Source organism: Thermobia domestica, chromosome 11 (assembly GCF_964235325.1).
Source record: "Thermobia domestica chromosome 11, izTheDome1.hap1.1, whole genome shotgun sequence".
NCBI classification, from domain to species: domain Eukaryota; kingdom Metazoa; phylum Arthropoda; class Insecta; order Zygentoma; family Lepismatidae; genus Thermobia; species Thermobia domestica.
In genome coordinates, this window is record NC_137464.1 from 230,124,112 (window position 1) to 230,144,599 (window position 20,488).

Sequence of the window (20,488 nt, forward strand, 5' to 3'; positions counted from 1 at the left end):
GTTAGTGAGGAACATGTGGAAGCTGTTCGTGTTGCGGAGCCCACGGAAATCTTTGCGTTACGTATCACGTGAAGTGGACATCCCGAAGTCATCTGTGTTAAAAAAAAAAAAAAAAAAAAAAAATGCACAAACGCTTGAAGTTCTACACATATAAGGTGCAGATTGTTCATGCGTTAACACAACAAGACCTTCCCCGACACGCAAGTTTCGTATCTGACATCGCATGGGCACAGGCACGTAGCCAAGGGGTGGGTCCGGGGGGTCCGGACCCCCCCCCTTTCAAGACAAGATATTTAAAAAAATAATGAAGAATGAAACAAAAAGAAACGAGAAATAGGAAGAATGAGAGTTAAAATAAAAAGCGAAAAATAAAAATATTCTTTCCTTATCGCTTCTTTGTAGATCAAACATGTTATTTCAGAAACAGTTTTCAACTGCTCCTTTAACTTGTCATTTGGAACAGACAGTAGTTGACGGAATAATAGAAACAAAAAAGTTATGTGGAAAGCAAGTTTTGTTAACATTTGATTCAACAGAGAAAGGAACGCAGAATATTGTAAAATATTTTACTTTATTGGATACGTACTTTTTTTCTAAATAGTTGAGGTCATAATGAAAGGAAAATTGTAATATTTGAATGAACAGAAGAAGAAATGTAGATATTGTAAAATCTTTTAAAATGTTTTTAATATTCTTTTACTCGAGATTTCTTCATAGTTTGCTACTAAAATACTTACTAACATGTCCTCATTTTCTTGTCCTAACAAACCAATATGTGTTGCTAGTAAAATAGTAAACTGGCTGATTGATCAAGCTCCTGGTGTGATAATCACAATATTTCATGTCACATTGCCCCCCTCCCATTACGAAATCCAGACTAAACGAACCAATATATGTTACCAATAAAAGAGTTTAGAATAATCGAACTCTGGTGTGACAACCACAGTATTTCATGTCTCGGACCCCCCCTATTACGAAATCCTGGCTACGTGCCTGATGGGCAACTAATGGAGCGTATGTGGAAATTTTCTAAACCAGATAAAAAAAAAATACTTTTTGAGTTTTCCTATTATTTGCCGCAAAGCGAATGCTTCTATCATTGTTAGTTTTTTTGTTATTAACGTTTGTTATCAGGGAGAGACTTTATGTCCACCCACTACAACAGTAATAATGCAAGTGGGACAAACGGGGCAAGGCATATCCAAAGCACTTTAGTCTCCAATATTACGGTCATTATATGACTTATTTGGAACAAGTGGGAACAAAGTTACAAGGAATTCACAATTTGACTTTCTTCAAAGGACTTATATATATATATATGTATATATATATACAGTGGGTCAAAAAAGTTTCCGTACAGATGTTTTCCGGTTATGTATTGTAGTATACCTTACAAAGTACAAAAAGGAAATGACAATTTATATGAGTTTCCTGTAAAGGACTCCATAATAAGCATATACATAAGAAAATAAAACATTTGGAATATATAGTACAGAAGAAAATCAAATACACACAAAATACTGACCATATTACAAATCAAAAAAGTTTCCGTACACATAAAGAAATACATGTAAATAAGGGCATCATGTTGCGTTTCCATCGCAATTAGTGATCAATTGTTCCTCCTTTGGTCTTAAGTATTTCTCGCATTCGTTTCTGCATTGCAATGATCAATTTTGATGTAGTTCCAGGGGGTATGCATTTTTCACGTAATGCATTTTTCAACTGATCCTTGTTTTTAATATTGTGTTTCCTAATGCGCCTCCCAAATTCATCCCACAGATGCTCAATGGGATTACAGTGAGGAGATTGTGGAAGAGTATGAAGTTGTTTGGCACATTATACAACAACCACTCTTTCACTTTTCGTGCACTATATTTAGGGCTGTTATCTTGCTAGAATAGAAAAGAGGCTCCCTATTCAGTTTCTTTGCATTGTCGTGGAGATTCTCTTTCAGAATGTTCAGGTAAACATGTTGGTCCATTATACCTTCGATAAAATCCGAATTTCCTACTCCAGCTGCACTCATGCACTCCCAAACGAGAACACCACCACCACCATGCTTCACAGTAGGACACAGATGCTTTGGTTCAATGTGCGTATTTGGGTTCCTCCACACAATAACTCTTCCATCGGATGCATGAATGTTGAACTTGCTCTCATCACGAAATAAAACAGAGTTCCAGAAGTTAATTGGCTTCTCCAGAAGATCTTTCGCGAACTCTACACGTCTCTTGGCGTTTGCTTTACTAACATATGGTGTCTTTCTGGTTAAGCGACCGTTGTAGCCTGCTTTTCTGATGACAATACGAACTGTTTCAGGAACCACTTGTACACCATAGTCAGTTTCAAGCATATTGGTGAGTTTTGGACAGGGACGGCACTAAGGGTGGGCGGAGGTGGGCAACAGCCCACCCGATGAATGGCCTTGCCCACCCATCCGCTCACCCCAACAGAAGTAGAATAATGAAGGTGACATCCTGTACTTCAAAAGTAATAGGTATTAGGCCTACTATTGATTGTAATGTAATAGATTCTAGAACCCTGTTTAACTCTGCAATGAACAATGATTTTATTTACAAACATAATTTCGGATACAGCTGAACGCCAATTTACACTGGAATAAGCAGTCTTCACCCTAAAAGTGAACATTTCCTCTCCATTTCCTCTCATTTGAGAAAATTGAACCACTTGCACGTCATTATGGATGTGATGTCGATAGTGTAGAGGTGGAGATGAAACTTCTCCCGAAAATTTTGAAACGTTATGAAGAGGAAAAGCAATGCAAAATTACCTCCGTTTCTCAGTTTACTGCTTTTCATGAAATTCACAAATTAGCCGTAATTGCTGTCACCATTCCTGTATCTAGTTCACCATGTGAACGTTCTTTTTCGTGTCTTAGAAGAGTTAAAACATATCTAAGAAATCGAATGGCAAACTGTAGCCCAAGCGATCTTTGTTTCCTTCCAGTAGAAAGAAAACTTGTAATGACTACTGCTGTAGAGAATGTGGTAAAATTATTCAAGTTTGGACATAACAATCAACGCAATGTACTCCATTAAAGTGCAGGTATAAAAGTTTATTGTAAGCTTGTTCGTACCATGTGATCAGCCCTTCATAGTTTAAAATGCATTGTTGTCTGTGGATCATGATGAAGTTTTGTTAATTGCTATTTATTTCTTTATCCAATTTATAATTGTTTTACTTTTTTTTTTCAACTTGAGTTTCAATTTCAAAGATTTCTGTGTAAGGTATGATCAAACAATTAGGCTGTCGAATTTCCCTATTCTTTTAGTAACATAGATCTTTGTTGTTGCATATAGAGATTACGTCAAAAAATCTAATGTGCACAAATTTAAAGATATACGAGAGAAAATATAAATGATTTATATTTTTTGTCTCTTGCTTTTTCGTAAATAATGCTTCAAAGATAAAAATGTTTACAATAGCCTATTTTATTCTTGTTTTGTGCGAGCGGTCCCGGGTTCGATTCCCGGTGGGGGCACTCGGTCGAAAAAGTGTCAAAAGCTTTTTCAGGCCAGCCACCCTGAATGAGGTTTTCCTGGGTTTTCCTCATTCACACCAGGCAAATGCCGGGGTGGTACCTAACTTATAGGTCCCAGGCCGCTTCCTTCCTTTCCCATCCTTTCTTCCTTCCCTTTCCTCGGATTGTGTGCTCGCCGAGGGACGTCATCCCTCAAAACGTGAAGGGCTAAATGGCCTTAGATGCCGAAAGCCCAGAAATCTAAATCCTAAATCCTATTCTTGTTTTACTTTACTTACTTATTGTATATTTTATGGTATTAACGAAAGGTAGAGTATTATCTGTTAGTCTGTGTTGTTTGAACCTTCTTTTATTTCTATGCATTCTTGGAGGGAGAGAAGGTAAAGCTGTGTTGAAGTTCATCGACTACACAGTACACACCGTTATTATTGTTAAAAAAAAAAAAAAAAAAAAAAAAAAAAAAAAAAAAAACTGGAAGTATAGTTAGTGTGTCTGCTACGCGGAATTCGGTAGGTCGAGCATATAGCCACGAACTCCCGCAGCCCATCTAAGTCATGCATTTCTTCAGTCCCACCAGGCGAATGCCGGAATTGTACCTGCTTCTATAAGGCCAAGACAGCTGTTTTCCACATCCTTGTCCCTCCCCTATTTCAGTCTGAGCCTTAGCTAACTAAAGAGTTTAAAGATTGAAACTTAATTATTGTCCAAAAAAATGTCTATATTTCCCAGTTCTTATTTTCATTGTCCGCTCACCCAGCATCTAGGTCCGCCTTTTTCCGCTCACCCCATCAAACTTTTCTAGCGCCGTCCCTGGTTTTGGAGCATTTGTTTTGGGTTCATTTCCGATAGTTCTTAAAAAGAAGAAACAAAACACGTTTATGATTATCCTTCAGCTTTGTTGGACGGCCACTGCGCGGTCGATCTTTGCAAATATTTGTTACAATATACCTATTTAGAATATATTATACTGTAGAATGTGATTTCTTTACTGTCTCTGCTATGTTTCTAAGAGACTTACCATCTTGTCTCAATTTTACTATTAGTTCTCATATTGGAATTGGCACTTCCATTTTGACTTGTCGTTTTACTGCCTCTGTAGGTCTCCCTTCCCCAGATGTGACTGAAATAGTACTTCATCACTAGTAGAGAATGGTACTGTCATCTCTAATCACCGTAAACGCTGTTTGGTGTGTATTTTGTTTCCTTCTTTTGTATATGTGTGCCGTGTACGGAAACTTTTTGGACCTCAATTTTCAGCAATTTAACTTAAATCATCAGATATACTATAAGTATACTCAATACTATCACTATAATGTGTACGCATTACAAGTATGCACGAACAAATTCAGCCAATGTAATTGAGTTTTATTATTTATTTATTTTAAGATATTATAGCATTTTGAAATTACTAATCTCTTGTGTACGGACTAATTTGACCCACTATATATATATATATATATATATATATATATATATATATATATATATATATATATATATGAAGTGCTTAGATAAGTATTAGATACAATTATTTAAATGGTTTTCAATAGACAGGAAGATTAAAATGGCGTTTACAGCAATTCGATATATCAAACCGTTCTTGAGATACAAAAAAATTATAAAAATTGCTGTATTGCTTAAAATTGTTCTCACAAATTGTCTAATCGGAATACAGTTTGTAGTGCTGTACAGAAAAGTATACGAGTCCTCGAGAACTAAATTGAAATTGATCGACTCGTTCCATCAAAGTTATTGTTAAAAGGGCATGTAAGATGTATAACCTACTTTTGCTAGAGGTCAAAAAGCGCAAATTCTGATATTGTTCCTATGATATTAAAAAAAAAAATAAAATAACAATAGTAAATCATTAGAGATTTTCTTTTACCTAAATTTACTTCCAGCGCTGTATGAATCTAATTGTTCTTAATTTTGCAGATGAACCATTAGAGATTTCCATAACCGTTTTGATAGAGAACATTAATGCTGTAGATGACTTCCAGAGGGTAAGTTTTTTTTTTTCCTTCTTTCAACTCTCAGTATAAAACGAAAAGTCCTGACTGACTGACTGATCAACCGCTACGTCTTACTGCTTAAGCCAGTGTTCGTAGGTTCCATCAGAAAGTTTCCCTTTTCTTGTAAAATTTTCCCTAGTTTGGCGAGTATCCAATATCTATGACAGAAGGTATGTGATAAGATTAATTTAGCTACTTTAAAGGAAGTGCAAACCACGTTTGTTTCGTTCATTTTTTTTTTTTTTTTTTTTTTTTGCTTCTATTTTTGTTAACTTTTTCCTTAATCTTTTACTAAAAAGTACAAATATGCTCAGCCAAAAACGGGTGCAAATTATGTTACTTTGAACACACACATACACACAATTGCTATTGTATTGGTTGATTTCTGAATAACAAAGAAAAATTTAAGGATTTATATTGGTCAATCAGTCAGCGCGAGAATTTCCCTGGATTTTCAAGTTTGTTTGAAAAAAATCCCTTTTTGCTAAATTTATCTACAAAATTTCCGTATCTTAGGGAAACTTCCCTCAAACTATGAACACTAGCTTAAGCTAGAAACTTGAAGTTCGGAAAATACATCGAATTTGTGACGTAAGATAACAGAAAGGAAGGAGTTTTTTTTTTTTTTTTTTTTTTTTTTTAAGGAGTGAATTTCACGTGAATGGAGGAGGAGAAGTAGTGAGGATTCCAAGTATTAAAATAAGATATCCATATCTTGCAACCCCTTAAGGATAGGTACATATAATTTGGCATTTAGACATTTCTCATTTAATATAATTAAACTCGTGTTTCAGAGTTTTCTGAGGATTGACTAGAATGGAGAAAAGGGGTGAGTCTTCAGATGAACTCTATTTCAAACGTGCAGAAGAAAGAACGCAGTAATACTTGAGAACATTTGCCACTCTTGAATAAAGTTCTCAAGTACTTTCGATTATTCTATAGCACACTCGGCAACAAAAGTTATCAGTATTTTTTTCTAACAAACTTCAGCGTGATTAGGTAAATTTTAATATAGTTCCATCCATGCAACTTTAGAGAGTTATAGTCTGTTTGAGTGTAACTCTGTTCCCTACAACTAGAGTTATATTCTGTTTGGGTGTAGTTCTATGTACAATGCAACTTTAGAGAGTTACACTCTGTTTGAGTGTAGCTCTCTGTTCCGTACAATTTTAAAGAGTTATACATTGAGTGTAGCTCTCTGTTCCCTGCAACCTTAAAGAGTTATACCTTGTGTGTAGCTCTCTGATTCCTTCAACTTTAGGGAGTTATATTCTGTTTGAGTGTAACTCCCTGTTCCCTGCAACTTTAGAGTGTTATACTCTGTTTGAGTATAACTCCCTGTTCTCTGCAACTTTAGAGAGTTATACTCTGTTTTTCTCATAATAATAAAAGGGCGTTAGATGCGTGACATAATAGACTAAAGTTATTCAAAAACAACAAACATTATCAATTGGGTGTAATAGACATTGGATTATCTTAAATCTGAACGATATTAATTTATCTTTTAAATTTTCATTTATTCAATACGACTCATAGTTCATTCCCATTTTCAGACAGAAAAAAATCTTTTCCTTATATTCCTTAATGAATAAACTTACTGATTGATTCCCTTTATTCGCATTCTTAATATAATCTTTTATGACGTCGATATACACAAACGGCACTTTATCAGCCTCTAATTTAATAAATAAAAAATTCAGTGACTTATGCCTTTAAAGAAAACCACAAAACCGTCGCCTAAATAAAAAAAAAACCTTCAACGACAACTAGAACGTAAAAAAAAAGACACTCCGTGATATACAATTTTTGGCGCATAAATTTTGCCCAAATTTAAGTTACGTACTATTTTAGAAATTGCAACAATAATATTGTCATTAAAAAGTATTCGTATTCAAAGTTATTTCACGCGTTAAGTTTCATTTAATTGTGTTGCCTTTACTGCGAATTTTGCTCAAAGCCGCTTGGCAGTCCATAGCCCGAACTCCGTAAGTACTAAAGTAAACGTAAATACACTAAAAAAATTATCAATAGAAAGTAATCAAGTCCAACAGATAGTGTGTAAATCTTATCTATTTCCTTAAGAAACGCCATTCTCTCTCTCTCTTCTAGTGTTGCCACGAGACGAGACGAGACTTCCGGCTGTCTCGTCTCGTCTCGAAAGAATGTGCTCGTCCCGTCTCGTCTCGAGAGGTTCTGTCCCATCTCGTCTCGTTTTGTCTCGTAAAAAATATAGCAGCATACCATGGGAACGAAAGTAAAATCTAGCAGGCTGCACCATGCTAATCAAGATACAACTAAGTTATTACCCAGAACACACAAGACAAGAACAGAGATGGAGTGGGTCAAGTGGGTCAAGTTTTCTGAGTGGATCAGTGGGTCGTGGGTCAACAGCATGTGACCCACTGTGACCCACCACCCACCATGACCCACTGCGACCCACCACCCACCGTGACCCACTGTGACCTACCACCTACCATGACCCACTGTGACCCACCGGCTCAGTATGATCTACCGACCCACTCTGCTCACTGCATTGTAGACAGAATATTCTGAAGAATGTAAATTTTTCTTCGTTTTACTTTCAAGACATTAATTTCCCTTCCTTTCCCATTTATTTCTGTCTACTTACCTGAGATGAATAAATCCAACCAAGTGAAAAAAGAACTTCACGCACTTTTGGATATTGATATTTTAATAGTAATAATAGCAATAGGACTTACACTACAATTTAGCTTTCGAGACCTGTGAGTTTTTAGAGCTAACTACTGGAAAAAATACATTTTTGAATCACTGTAATACATAAATTATTATATGAAAAAATGAATGTAACTATGTGTGCCTGATCATCACGGTCAAATTGCAAAGTCAAATGAAATTCCTTTTGGTATATAGTTATTAGGCCTTAATCCAAACTGGGATGTTATATTGCTTTTATTATAATGCATAATATCCTAAGGAGGTAGTGAGGATCCGAATTTTTGCGAAACAAAATGAGTATTTCGCAAGCCGTTAAACTTACGGAGCTGAAATTCAGTGTATTAACTGTTTATTGAAAATAAACATCCTAGCAGTTTTTAAAATTCTCCTTTATTGGGAAGGGGAGGCACTTTCTATACATGGAAAATTGGTAATGAGTTGGTTTGTAAAAATGATCGAAAATGATCGATGTTAAATAAGAAAAAAATCAGAATCAAAAAATACAGTGTTTGGCTTAATATATCCATTGCCTTCTACTATAATAATTGTTGAAGCTTATGTTTATTATATGGAGCGCTTACAGCACAGGACAATCAACCCATAAAGTTGTGAGAAAAATAGGCATAAAATTTGTACTGTAAGATTAATTACACGGAAATTTTAAGTTTGGATTGTACGCATAATTATATGGAAAATTTTACACTATTTTATCCTTTACGTTCGTCTACTTACCTTGATTTGGAAGTTTCAAATTTCATCCTTTGTTCCACTCAAAAGTATCGATGATAATTTAATTGAAATTCATCGTAATTTGGCACAGGGCAAACAGTAATGTGGTAATTGAACAGGAAAAAGGAGGGAAATTCCATTCACCTATGAACACTTTCCAGGAACCTCGTTCCCTTTCGCTTTCTAGACGGGGGAGGGAACTTGGGACTGGCATCAAACCTTCATGTGTAATTACAAAAATTAAATTTATAAACAAATAAGAAATCATCAGTTTATCAGGCTTTAATTGATAATTTATTCACAAGATTCCCTATCGAATGCGTGAAGTTTCTGTTCTCCATGAGTCGACATTGCCAACTAACATGGTCGATATGGAAAAGATGTTGTATGGTGACAGAGAGATGATACTTCTTGCTGAGTATTTCAAAACTGACCAAAAAATATCTTATCAGACTTTAAATATCTTATCAATATCTAATCAATCTTATCAATCTCTTATCAATCTAATATCTTATCAATCAAGCAGATTGTCAATGGCTCAGTGGTAAAGCGTTCACCTCTGGTGCTTGAGGTCTCGGGTTCGATCATAGCCCTCGCCAAGTGAACTTTGTGGTGGACAAACACCATGTGCGTGGGGTTTCTCGGGGTGCTCAAGTTTCCTCCCACTTTATTCATTCCACCATTTCATTCATTACTCATCATCAAAGTCTCCTTTAGTCTAACCGGCATAACCATGGGACGTAAAACTCAAAGGTTTCATTTCATTTCATTTTTCGAATGTGTGTGTTTTCTCGAAGTTGTCTAGTATCCTACCACTTTCTTCATTCCACTAATTTTCCCATCATCATCCATTCGGGGTGGGCCAAAGTTGCCTAAAGGTCTTAAAAATAAAATCAAATAAGCTCACAAGGCAAGGACAAATAGTTTACAAGATAATATATTTCTACTGTTAGTTGTCTGAGGCTTCTCGACTCTGGCATTTTTTTGTACATTCTGAAACATTGAAATTTGTTTCACCAGTTTCAATACACGAATATACAGTAAATTGCTCATAGGTACGTCGAAGATGAAGACACTAATGTCAAATAATGTTTACACGACAAGCAAAGTTCGATGTAAAGGTGTCACCATCCCCGACACTATCGTATACTATCAGCCCACTTGCTTTATAGCGTTTATATATATATATATATATATATATATATATATATATATATATATATATATATATATATATATATATAGAGAGAGAGAGAGAGATGTGTGTACACTTTGATTTCATATATTCCAGCCTTTAGGTTTCACAGTGTTAACCACACCAATCCAAAAACTACTTTCCATTTTAGCATGTTTAGATTTGTTGCAATTATTTTTTTAAAAAAAACCTCGGAACCAAATAATTTTATTGAGTAATGGAAAGTATTTGATTTAAATTTTATGTTACTGCATAGTAAGCTCTACTTAAAGTGCCATAGTAATGGGAGCTGAACGACACATCGGACGAAAGAATGCTTGGGGCCAGTCTTCATCTCCATGGTACAAATCTGTTTCCATAATAGCGGAGTGTGTGCCACTATATGGTGGTTGCCCCGTTTGTGTAACAAAGTCATGACAGTACACCCAGATTAGCTAGTGGTCTAAAAAAAGTTGATTTTTGGGTGGCCATTTTGGATTAAAGTTTCTTATATTGTCGTGCTCTATTCGCAATCATACAACGTACATCTTCATACCAAGCCGAGTGGTCTGCGGTGATAGACCATCGGCTTGAAGGACCCGGGTTGAGTCCCGGAAGGGTCATGTGTATGGATTTTAACAGCATTTGTTTTTTCGTATTTTGTCAGGGGGCGAAATCGTACGGGGTAAAAAGATTTCAGTCTGAAAAAATTGGAGAGAATATCCTCCCCAGGATACTTTCATGGGAGTAAGGAATTAGTAAAAATATAGGATATACATTTTATAGCAGGTTTAAAAATATGGTTTGGGTATCCTATTTCTTTTCTGTTAATTATGTTCTTCAATGTTTGAATTTTCATGATATTTTCTGTTTTCAACGGAGTTCCATGAATATTATACCAAATGTTCTTTACACCCTGTAAGAAACCATTTCTGAAGATAATTCAGGTCCTAATGAATATTATTCGCTAGGAAAGGGAAGTATTCCCCTCCTCACAACATGGAAGCAGAGGGCAATTTCGCACTCTGGTCAGATCAAACATTTCCGCGTAACAAAACGAAGGGCCCCCCTGTAAAACCTCTTCAACTCCAGTGCTATTGTTAGTATCATAAATTTGCTGAAAGCAAACAATTTGAAGGGTTCGTCGATAATATCTTTGTTTTCTTTGTCCTTCACCCGCCTTCCAAACGAAGAGGTGAATTTTACAACATGACTACTGTATAATAAGCGACCGATTGGTAAAATGGTAAAAGTGTGTTTTTATATGTATGTATATATGTGTGTGTGTGAGAGAGAGAGAGAGAGAGAGAGAAAACAAAATTTTAGTTGCAAGATGACATACTTCAATTGCCGTTTTCGGTTCATATAGCAAAAAGAATACCGCCACCAGAGAATAAAGACAAGTGTAGTCTGTTCTGTTATCTTCCGCCATCTCAGCCAGAACTTTCAACTACAGCCTGTAATGAGTGTAGACCTTACCCAGTTTTCGAATTGAATAGATGGTGGTGGTAGTTCGGTTTCTTGACCTTGTAAAAATCTTCCCTGTCTTTGATTTTGTTTGGCATCATTCCAGCCAGAAATTAAAAAAAATGAGAATTCCCCAGTTTACACCAAGGGGAAGTGGGGACAAGACATTAAGGGCGATATTCTTGGAAGCTCATCTATCACGATTGTGTCATTCAATGACAGAGGACACTTTTCTATGAAGGTTTTTCAACATGTTTTCTTAGAAAGGAGATTTTCCTTTTGCAATCTATATGACCACTGGCAATTTCAATCTTGGCCATTCCCGCCAGCATTTTCATTTTCGAGACACGAGACGAGACAAGTAGTCTATCTCGTCTAAAAGGGTTCTATCTCGTCTCGTGGCAACACTACTCTCTTCTAGCACCACAATTTGTGTTCTATAAAAGTATTAAATCTCATTACTCAAAGTATCCCAAGACTCAATCACAATATCTTTGCTCTAAACGTTTATTTTACAAAATCATAAGATAGGCTTGTTAGCACGGGCGATTCCAGGGGGGGGTCGATCCCCCCAGAAGAAGAAACTTTATTGTTTTCATATATAAATAAAATCCATCCCAGAGTTTGGAGCCCTTAAAAGTAGCATTATGACAACCCCTCCCCCAGAAGTCGGTCCTGGATCCGCCCCTGCTTGTTAGCTCTAAATTTCCAAATTTTTCTTAATTTTCCCCCGAAGTTACAAAGCCTAGCAACCACCTGCACATGGTGGAGACGCTGGTCTGATTTCCCCCCCCCCCCCCGGTATAGTAGTAATGAAAAGAAGAGAAAAACGAAGAAAAGTTCATTAAAATAGATTAAGAGCGGAAAAGAGATAAAGTGTTTAAAAAGAGTAAGGAAAGAGGATCAAAATTACGTCTATTCCCTTTTGGAAGAAACATTAGGCAGTAACGTAAGCGTCATTTCAGATTTTGCCACGAAGGGTGGGGGAGATGTTCACTAATACAAGAGCTCCAAGTTTTTTTCTTAGTACATTAGTATACAATTTTTTTTTTAATTCTCAAACTCAAGGGAGCAATTTTTTACCTGCCCACCTCAAATGATGCACCTGCATTTGGTACATTGGGTACTTTATGACAGATCTTTATTACTAGGGGGCGCGGTGTGGCTCAGTGGTACAGCGTTGACCTCTAGTGCTTGGGTTCCCTGGTGCGCTCCCAGCTCGCGTCGTGTGGACTTTGTGGTGGACAAACATCGTGCTCGTGGGTTCTCTCGGGGTTTTCCAGTTTCCTCCCACTTTCTTCATTCCACCATTTCAATCATTTCTCATTATCACCGTCTCCTTTAGTCTAACCGGCATAACCGTGAGACGTAAAATTTAAAGATTTCATTTTTTGATTTAGCCTATTACTCTAGAAGAAAAAAGGCTTACACATAAAAATCCTGACCCTTGTTATGGGCATCGTTTTATTATAAAAGGAAAGCAATTGCGTGGGCCAATAAAAGGTATCAGAGACTTCCATTAAAATGCTCTAGATATACAGTATATCGTTAGCCGTCGTATATGATACATAAAGAGATTTGCGCGTTTGTGTAGAAGTAAAAAGGCATTAATGGGAAAATCATAGTTCAAGGTTTTTGGTAAATAGTTTTTGCCTTATGCTCTTTTTATTCAGCAATCAACATTAATATTGACAGCAGTTGTTTTAGTCGATAGTGAACATAAAGTTATTACCTCTAAATCTGGTTACGCGTTCTTAGGTCTGTAACTCGAGAAGTACTGCAATGATTTCAGTAGGATTGTCAAGAAGTTATTATTATTATTATTATTATTATTATTATTATTATTATTATTATTATTATTATTATTATTATTATTATTATTATTATTATTATTATTATTATTATTATTATTAACTAAGGTAATTTTCGACTGCCATAACTAATTTGCTGGGTTTTTCTCACCACCAAAGCTATATGAGCAAGGGCGCCGGTTTCTCTGTAAATTTGGGGAGGCCCATTCAAAGCAGAAGGAATATATATATATATTTGAAGATTTTAAGAATAATTGCACTCAAATTATGCCAAATATTGTATAATTACAAATATAGTAGGGGGCCCACATGAGCTTTGGGGGGCCCGGTCCCCCTCGGCGCCCTTGTATATGAGACGTAGACCTACATAAACTAGACCTTTTACAAGTTCGCCGATCCTGGGGGGAGGGGGCACCGGGACTCCAATTTTCACGTGTTTCCCCGCATTGTATTTGAAAATATACAATATTTGGCACAATTTGAATTCAATTTGTCTTATAATCCTCATATATGCCTCCTGCAACCAAACACACATCTGAATGGGCCCCTTCCTCCCAAAGTTACAGAGAAATCAGCGCCGTTGGCACTTACAAGAATATTAAACTACCTTTATTAAAACAAATGAATGAAATCAAAGTTATAAACACATCTATTACCAGATCAAAGAATTTAGTTTTTTTTTTTTTTTTTTTTTCCATCATAGAAATTAACACGGAAGTACCACACTGAGTTTTGCTAGCTGTAGTTTTCAGTTATTGATAAAAGCTATGCAAAGATACGCAAGTCTTGACACAATATATTTCAGTAATAAATATAGTTTAAATGTTGTGATAACACATTCTTCGTGAACTTCTTGTGACGCAGAAGGATTTGGATAACTTATATATAAAATTAAGAGGAAAATCAGGGCAACATTTTTCTACAGAAATTTACGAAACAAGACGAGGCAAGAAAGGGGCTTCAAAGAATGGAGACAATTTTCATTTTGAGTGTAACGTTCTTTCAGCAGCGACGCTAAATGAGACGGAACCTACTGATTAACGTGGAATCTGAACCACATGAGCTCCCACCGGGGGTCGAACCTGGGTCTCCCACGCCAAAGGCGCGTACATTAACCGCTTAGCCACGAGAAAAGAAAGAATTCTTCGAGAAGTGAGACAACGACGAGAATTCGACAAAAAATCTGCGAAACGATACCAACTTTTTATCATCTCGTCTCGTCTTGTCTCGTGGGAAACACTAGTTCTGATTCCATATTAACGTGTAGGTCTACATGATATAACCTCGGTGTTGAAGGAGACGCTAAACTCCAATGATATTCAATTACGTATAATCGTAAGAAAAAAAGCCGTTCATTGTTTTATTCTTATTTGATGTATAATTAGGCTGGTTGCTTGAATTTTAAGTTTAGCGTCCCTTTCAGCAGCGCGGCGTATATGAGACGTGGACCTATAACTTAACATAGGATTTGAACGAACATGAGATCCTACCCAGAATCGAACCAAATCTTCCACATCAAAGGCGGATACGCTAACCACATAACCACGAAGGGAATTTACATATAATTTAGGACAAAAATGTTTACTGACCATAGTATTCACAAACTGATACATAGGAGGTGATAGTTTACCATCATGAAATGTTTGATCCAGGCTGGATATATTTGGTTGAACCCGTACGGTGTCAGCTCTACTAAAGACGAAAGTAACAGAAACTTTGTACAAATTCCGGTGTCAATATTGATCTACGTATAGAAAGAATGAAATGAAATGAAATTGAATATTTCAGTTTAATATGTCACGATTATGTCCTTTTTAGCTTACGAAAGATGATCAAGGCAAGTGAATGATGATAGGCCTTGAAGAATTGGTGGAATGAAAAAGTGGGAGGAAACATGAGTACCTCGAGAAAAACCCATGGATACGATATTGTTCATCACAAACTTACTTGGCCGGGGATCGAAACAGAGACTGAAAGCGTAAGACCTCTACCACTGAGCCACCGAGCCCATATAGCAGGAACGATATTTGATAGCGAGAATTGTTTTTTTTTTTTTTTTTTTGGAGGGGGTTAGAGTGTAAGGAAACCTAAATAATTCTTCCTGGTCCTTAACCAAATAATCTTCAAGATAATTCAAACGTTTTAACACTTTCTTAGCTGGTTTTTAATACTTAACCATGAGAAGCGTACATAATCAACTTTCTGCATATACAACAAGATGTCTACACCTTTATACACACACTTATTTACTCGACAAGATGTCTACGTACATGTACAATTTTTTTTTACGACGTTGCTATAGCAACAACTCTCTTTTTAGTTAACGATTACAAAATAAAATCTCGAAATCTCTATGTGTCTTTCTTTTCTTTATACATAATACTGCTCAAATAATTCGCTTCTGATCCCTTTCTATAAGCTGGCACAGATTGCTAATATTATATACAACGTTATCGTTGTAGAGAGGTCAATTAAGCATTCTAAAAATAGATCCATCTTTCTTCTTAATCTTCTATTCAAGCCAGAATCGCATAAATAATCACTTTCGATTTTAGAGTTAATCGCTCTTAGATTAAAAATGGTAATAGACAATGAGAAATGGTTTTCTACAATCAATCCAGCGCCCCCAAGACGCTGACCACACATTGACAAACTAAACTCCTTTACTTTGTAACACATTGCTTATTTTACCTGTCTTTATGACAAAACATGTCTTGAAATCATATTAAAAAATACTTGTTATATTGCAGGAAATTTACATGAATATGGTACCGACTCTCTCATGGAAAGAACCAAGGCTCAGTATTACTGTAGATTTGATAGATAAGAAAAGAAGATATGCACTTGAAAAAGAGGATGCAGAGAAATTTTGGATTCCAGACTTTTACGTGAAGAATTTGAGAGAACTTACCACTCAACAAGGCTCGATTGACTTGCAGTATCTCATGCTCTCAGGGGATAAAACAGTATCTTTGGCAATGGGGTTAGTAACAAAATACGTAGCTTTTAAAAATAGTTTGCAGTTTACAGATTGAAATACAAGACTATACTAGGGTTGCCACTTGACCCAATTTTGTCGAGCGGACAATCCCGATTTTGGAGAAAACGTTAAGCGCTTAGATCTGACTCTGTCGTGGCTTTTAAATATCACACATTTCATATCCATTGACGAGGTGTTGGTAACTATTATTAATATCATTGGAACTTAGTTGATACATGATTGTACCTAGCCTTCCAAATAAGAGGAAACCTCACAATAGGACCAGTTAGGTAGCAATGTGCCTGGTAACACAACGGCTAAGTTCATCTTGTATTGTAGTTGGTGAAAATGAACTTCTAGCAGCAACGAGTGATCAGATTCAAATGTTACAACCAGCAACAGTAATAGACTTGGGAATAGCACCAACAGAAGCAATAACAACAAACAGTACTGTTTCTAAAAGAAAAAAAAAAGTATTCGGATACTTAGCTATTTTTAGTTTTTACTTTGCAAGAATTTAGGCACATGGCAGTATAAGCCTACAAATAGGCTACATACTATTCAAATTGGCCGCATTTTTATCAGTGGCGTATTTAGGGGGCTATCGGGCTCAAGCCCCCGAAATAAATTTGTTAGTTTTTCGCATTCCACTTACAACAATAATCCTTCTTACTATTTCCAAAAATTTCAATGATTCTCCATTATCTTATTCTCTTTGTTTAGAAACAATACTGTATTTGTCAAATTTCATTCCATATAAGAACCGCGTTCTTTTTTCTTTTTTTCGTTCATTCTACTCTTCTGTTTCTTTTTCTTAGTTGTTACTTTTTATCGTTTCTGCTATCATACTTTCGACCGTTGTTAATCGTGATTCAAGTCGGCCGTCGTCAGTAACACCAAACCTAAGAGGAGCTGGTAGGCGAAACTGGTGTTCCACATCAACTTGCACGGATATCAACATAACGGGATTCTAGTTATTATAGCAAAGGAATATTTACATCGTTTAGTTATAAAGAAAGGTCAATGTTTAAATTTAAAAACAAAATCATGAAGGGGGAATAAGTAGCCCGGGAAATTAGGTAGCCCAAGAGGATGCTTCCTTTTTCTTCTATGAATAGAATAAAATGTTAGATTCAGTGCTAAATTTTTGTGTGTATCATATTCCATAAAATTCACCAGTCTGCAATTCTTGCTATTAAAACCTCAATTTATGCATACATTAAAATATATTTAATTCTCACACTCAGGTGGGCAATTGCCACCTTGCTTCCCCGTTTTATGCATAGCCCCACCGAAACAAAATCCTAAATACGCCACTGATTTTTATTATACATTTTATAAAGCCTATATGATTTAAATTGTATCACTTTTCTTTTATCAATTAGATAGACTCTAGGTATGATTCGCTCTTCAATATAGAAAGACTTATTAACATTATTATGGGGAAAATAGCGCTGTTAGAATCCTCCAGTCATCACAGCTGCATAAAATGTTCCTACATTTTGCTTTGGGGAGATTAGGATTAGGATTAGAAATTATATGCCTGAGCTTTCGGCATCTATGGCCATTTTAACCCGTCACATAGATATAAGGGATGGCGTCTATTTGGGATCACACTGTCCGAGGAAGTAGGGAAGGAAGAGAGGAATGAGGAAGAAAGAAAGCTACCTGAGACCTTTTATGTTAGGTGGTGTGAGTAAGAAAATCTCACGGAAATCTCAGTCAGGATACCTAGCCTAAGAAAGCTGTTACACCTTAAAGACCGAGTGTCCCGATCGAGAATCGAACCTGCCGCTCTCATAACAAAATTGAGAGTGGTAGTGACTACGTTACACGGGGTTACCTACGGAAAGGTGACAAAGTGTCCCAATATTTTTCCTTGAAAAGGTGGGCAACCATGGACTACACAAAATTTAAAAGTATATCATTTAATTGTTGTTTCATTCTATCTTTGTGTGTTACCACGAAAGCAGTGGTTAAATCTACGTTGCATTTTCCTTATCTTTCCTTCTTTTTCTTTTCTTTTCTTCTTCTCTTTAAAAAAGATTTACATTGCTATATGTCCAGCTTGTTGCAACATGCACAGTATGGCCCCTAAAACTCGGCACAAGATAACTCGGTCACACCCAGTGATGCCAACCTGAAACAATATGAAATCCCATGTCGAGAGGCAAAAAAATCCCATTTTAGGTGTGAATTTCCCACGTTATACTAATTAAAAGTATGCTATAATATTAAAAAAATAAAAATTTCTCTGTGTTAGTCAATTTTTGCAATATCTAAATGAATAAACCGTAAATTTCGATCTTCTCGAAAAATCCCATATATGCTGCTTATTATCCCTTTCCACGAAAATAAGGTCAAAAACTCCCACGATATGGGATTTTCCCCACAAGTTGGCATCACTGGTCACACCCTAGCAGGATGAAAAAAAAAAAAAACACGCGCAGACCCATTCAAGTATTTTTCTGAGGTCTGTCTTATCAGGTAAATTACTGTACAGTGTATATTTATCAGGGGTGCTCACAAGGGGGGCTATGACGCAAAGTGCGTCATTGAAATATTTGGGGGGGGGTTAAAAATAAATATAAATATCTTTGAGGGAGTGTAAAAATTAATCGAAAAGATTTTTTTTCCTGGAAGAACACCTACGGATAGACAATTGAGGGGGGGGGGGTTGCGTCATGGACATGAGGGTGGGAGGGCACCACTCTATTTATTAATTTTCATTTTTATTTTTATAATAAATACTCAATGCCTTCATAAAGTAGGCCCTATGGTCTTTTACTTTGTTTAAGGCCGTGTCTAACGTTTTCAGCTGAGATAATCAATCCCTATATAATAACATGGTGAACTTCTTTCCAAAGTATTATGAAAACTATTTGTTTTATGCAGTTCAAAATTTCTCCAGGTGTTAACCTACTCCAATACTACATGTTAACTTTTTTTATTTTTAATCTAGCTCTTATAGTTCATTAATATTACTTTTTACAAGGAAATATGACAGCGTTGGAAAGCACATAAGCAGGGTTTCTTTTCCTGTTCGTGGAGATGCAGATATCGGATTCATTCACACCATTGTTCCTCACTGATCTTCAAAATTTGGTAGGGGAGGGAAACAAATTACGTAATGAGAAAAGATCTTTCATCTAATAAAGTGGAGAGTGCATATCTTTGAAGTTATGTTAGTTGACAAACTGATCATATGTTTCGGAAGAACAAATAGTTGCGGGAGGTAACACTGGCTGCTGTCAGAAATGGGATAATCTTATCTCCCTACACATCTTTTTACTTGTATTTTATAACAAACCTTGTCAAACAGGATGCACTTTCCCTATTTTCCTATTTCAACTATTTTTGATCCTAAATCTTGATTCTTGCGCGGTAAGAAACGGAGACACGTCAGAGAAAACGTAAAGCTAAAAGCATTATCATCAACATTTTGCTTTCCAAAATAAGGAATGTAATTTTAAAAAATAGAATTTTAAAAGAAATATCTGGGAAAATAAAAGAACAAATCATGGTATTTCATGTGTGTGCGTAACAGTAATATACAAAATAAATAAATAAATATTATAATATTTCTGAGGGTTTAAATCATTTGGACTCGATATTGGTATTCCAAGAATAAGCAAGTGAAATGTTTTTCACTTGATTTTGACTGAAAACCTGATTTATAGAATATATATATATATATATATATATATATATATATATATATATATATATATATATATATATATATATATATATATATAGGGTGTTTCAAAACAACACCGACAACGCTTGGTAGATGATTCCTTGACACCAAGAGAAGATAAAAGGTATAGACCAACCTGGGTGCACAAATGCTTTCTTTCGGAGTTATAGACTGCCGAAAATATGAAAAAAAAACTTTAAAGACCTATAGCTCCAAAACTATTAACTTACCGTAATCGTATCAAGACTTCACTTAGGAACTAATATGTGCCCTATACAAATATCCAAATTTCACAATCCTGTGGTCTTCTGCAAAAAAAATTGTAGAGACATTTGGTAAGTACGCCAAACTCCTTCTATAAAAATTGTTCCGTGAGTACCTGAGAATTCTGAAACATGTAGTTTTGGATAGCG

General features: G+C 35.8%; 1 protein-coding gene across 1 annotated transcript in view; it reads left to right on the plus strand.

Annotated features, from left to right (window-relative positions):
- LOC145665485 (glycine receptor subunit alpha-2-like) overlaps positions 1 to 20,488 on the plus strand; it is a 229,088-nt gene that overhangs the window by 159,402 nt on the left and 49,198 nt on the right. Inside the window, exons 3-4 of the mRNA XM_081732794.1 lie at positions 5,441 to 5,508; positions 16,146 to 16,378. Coding sequence (XP_081588920.1) covers positions 5,441 to 5,508; positions 16,146 to 16,378 — 301 coding nt within the window. The remainder of the gene's footprint in view (positions 1 to 5,440; positions 5,509 to 16,145; positions 16,379 to 20,488) is intronic.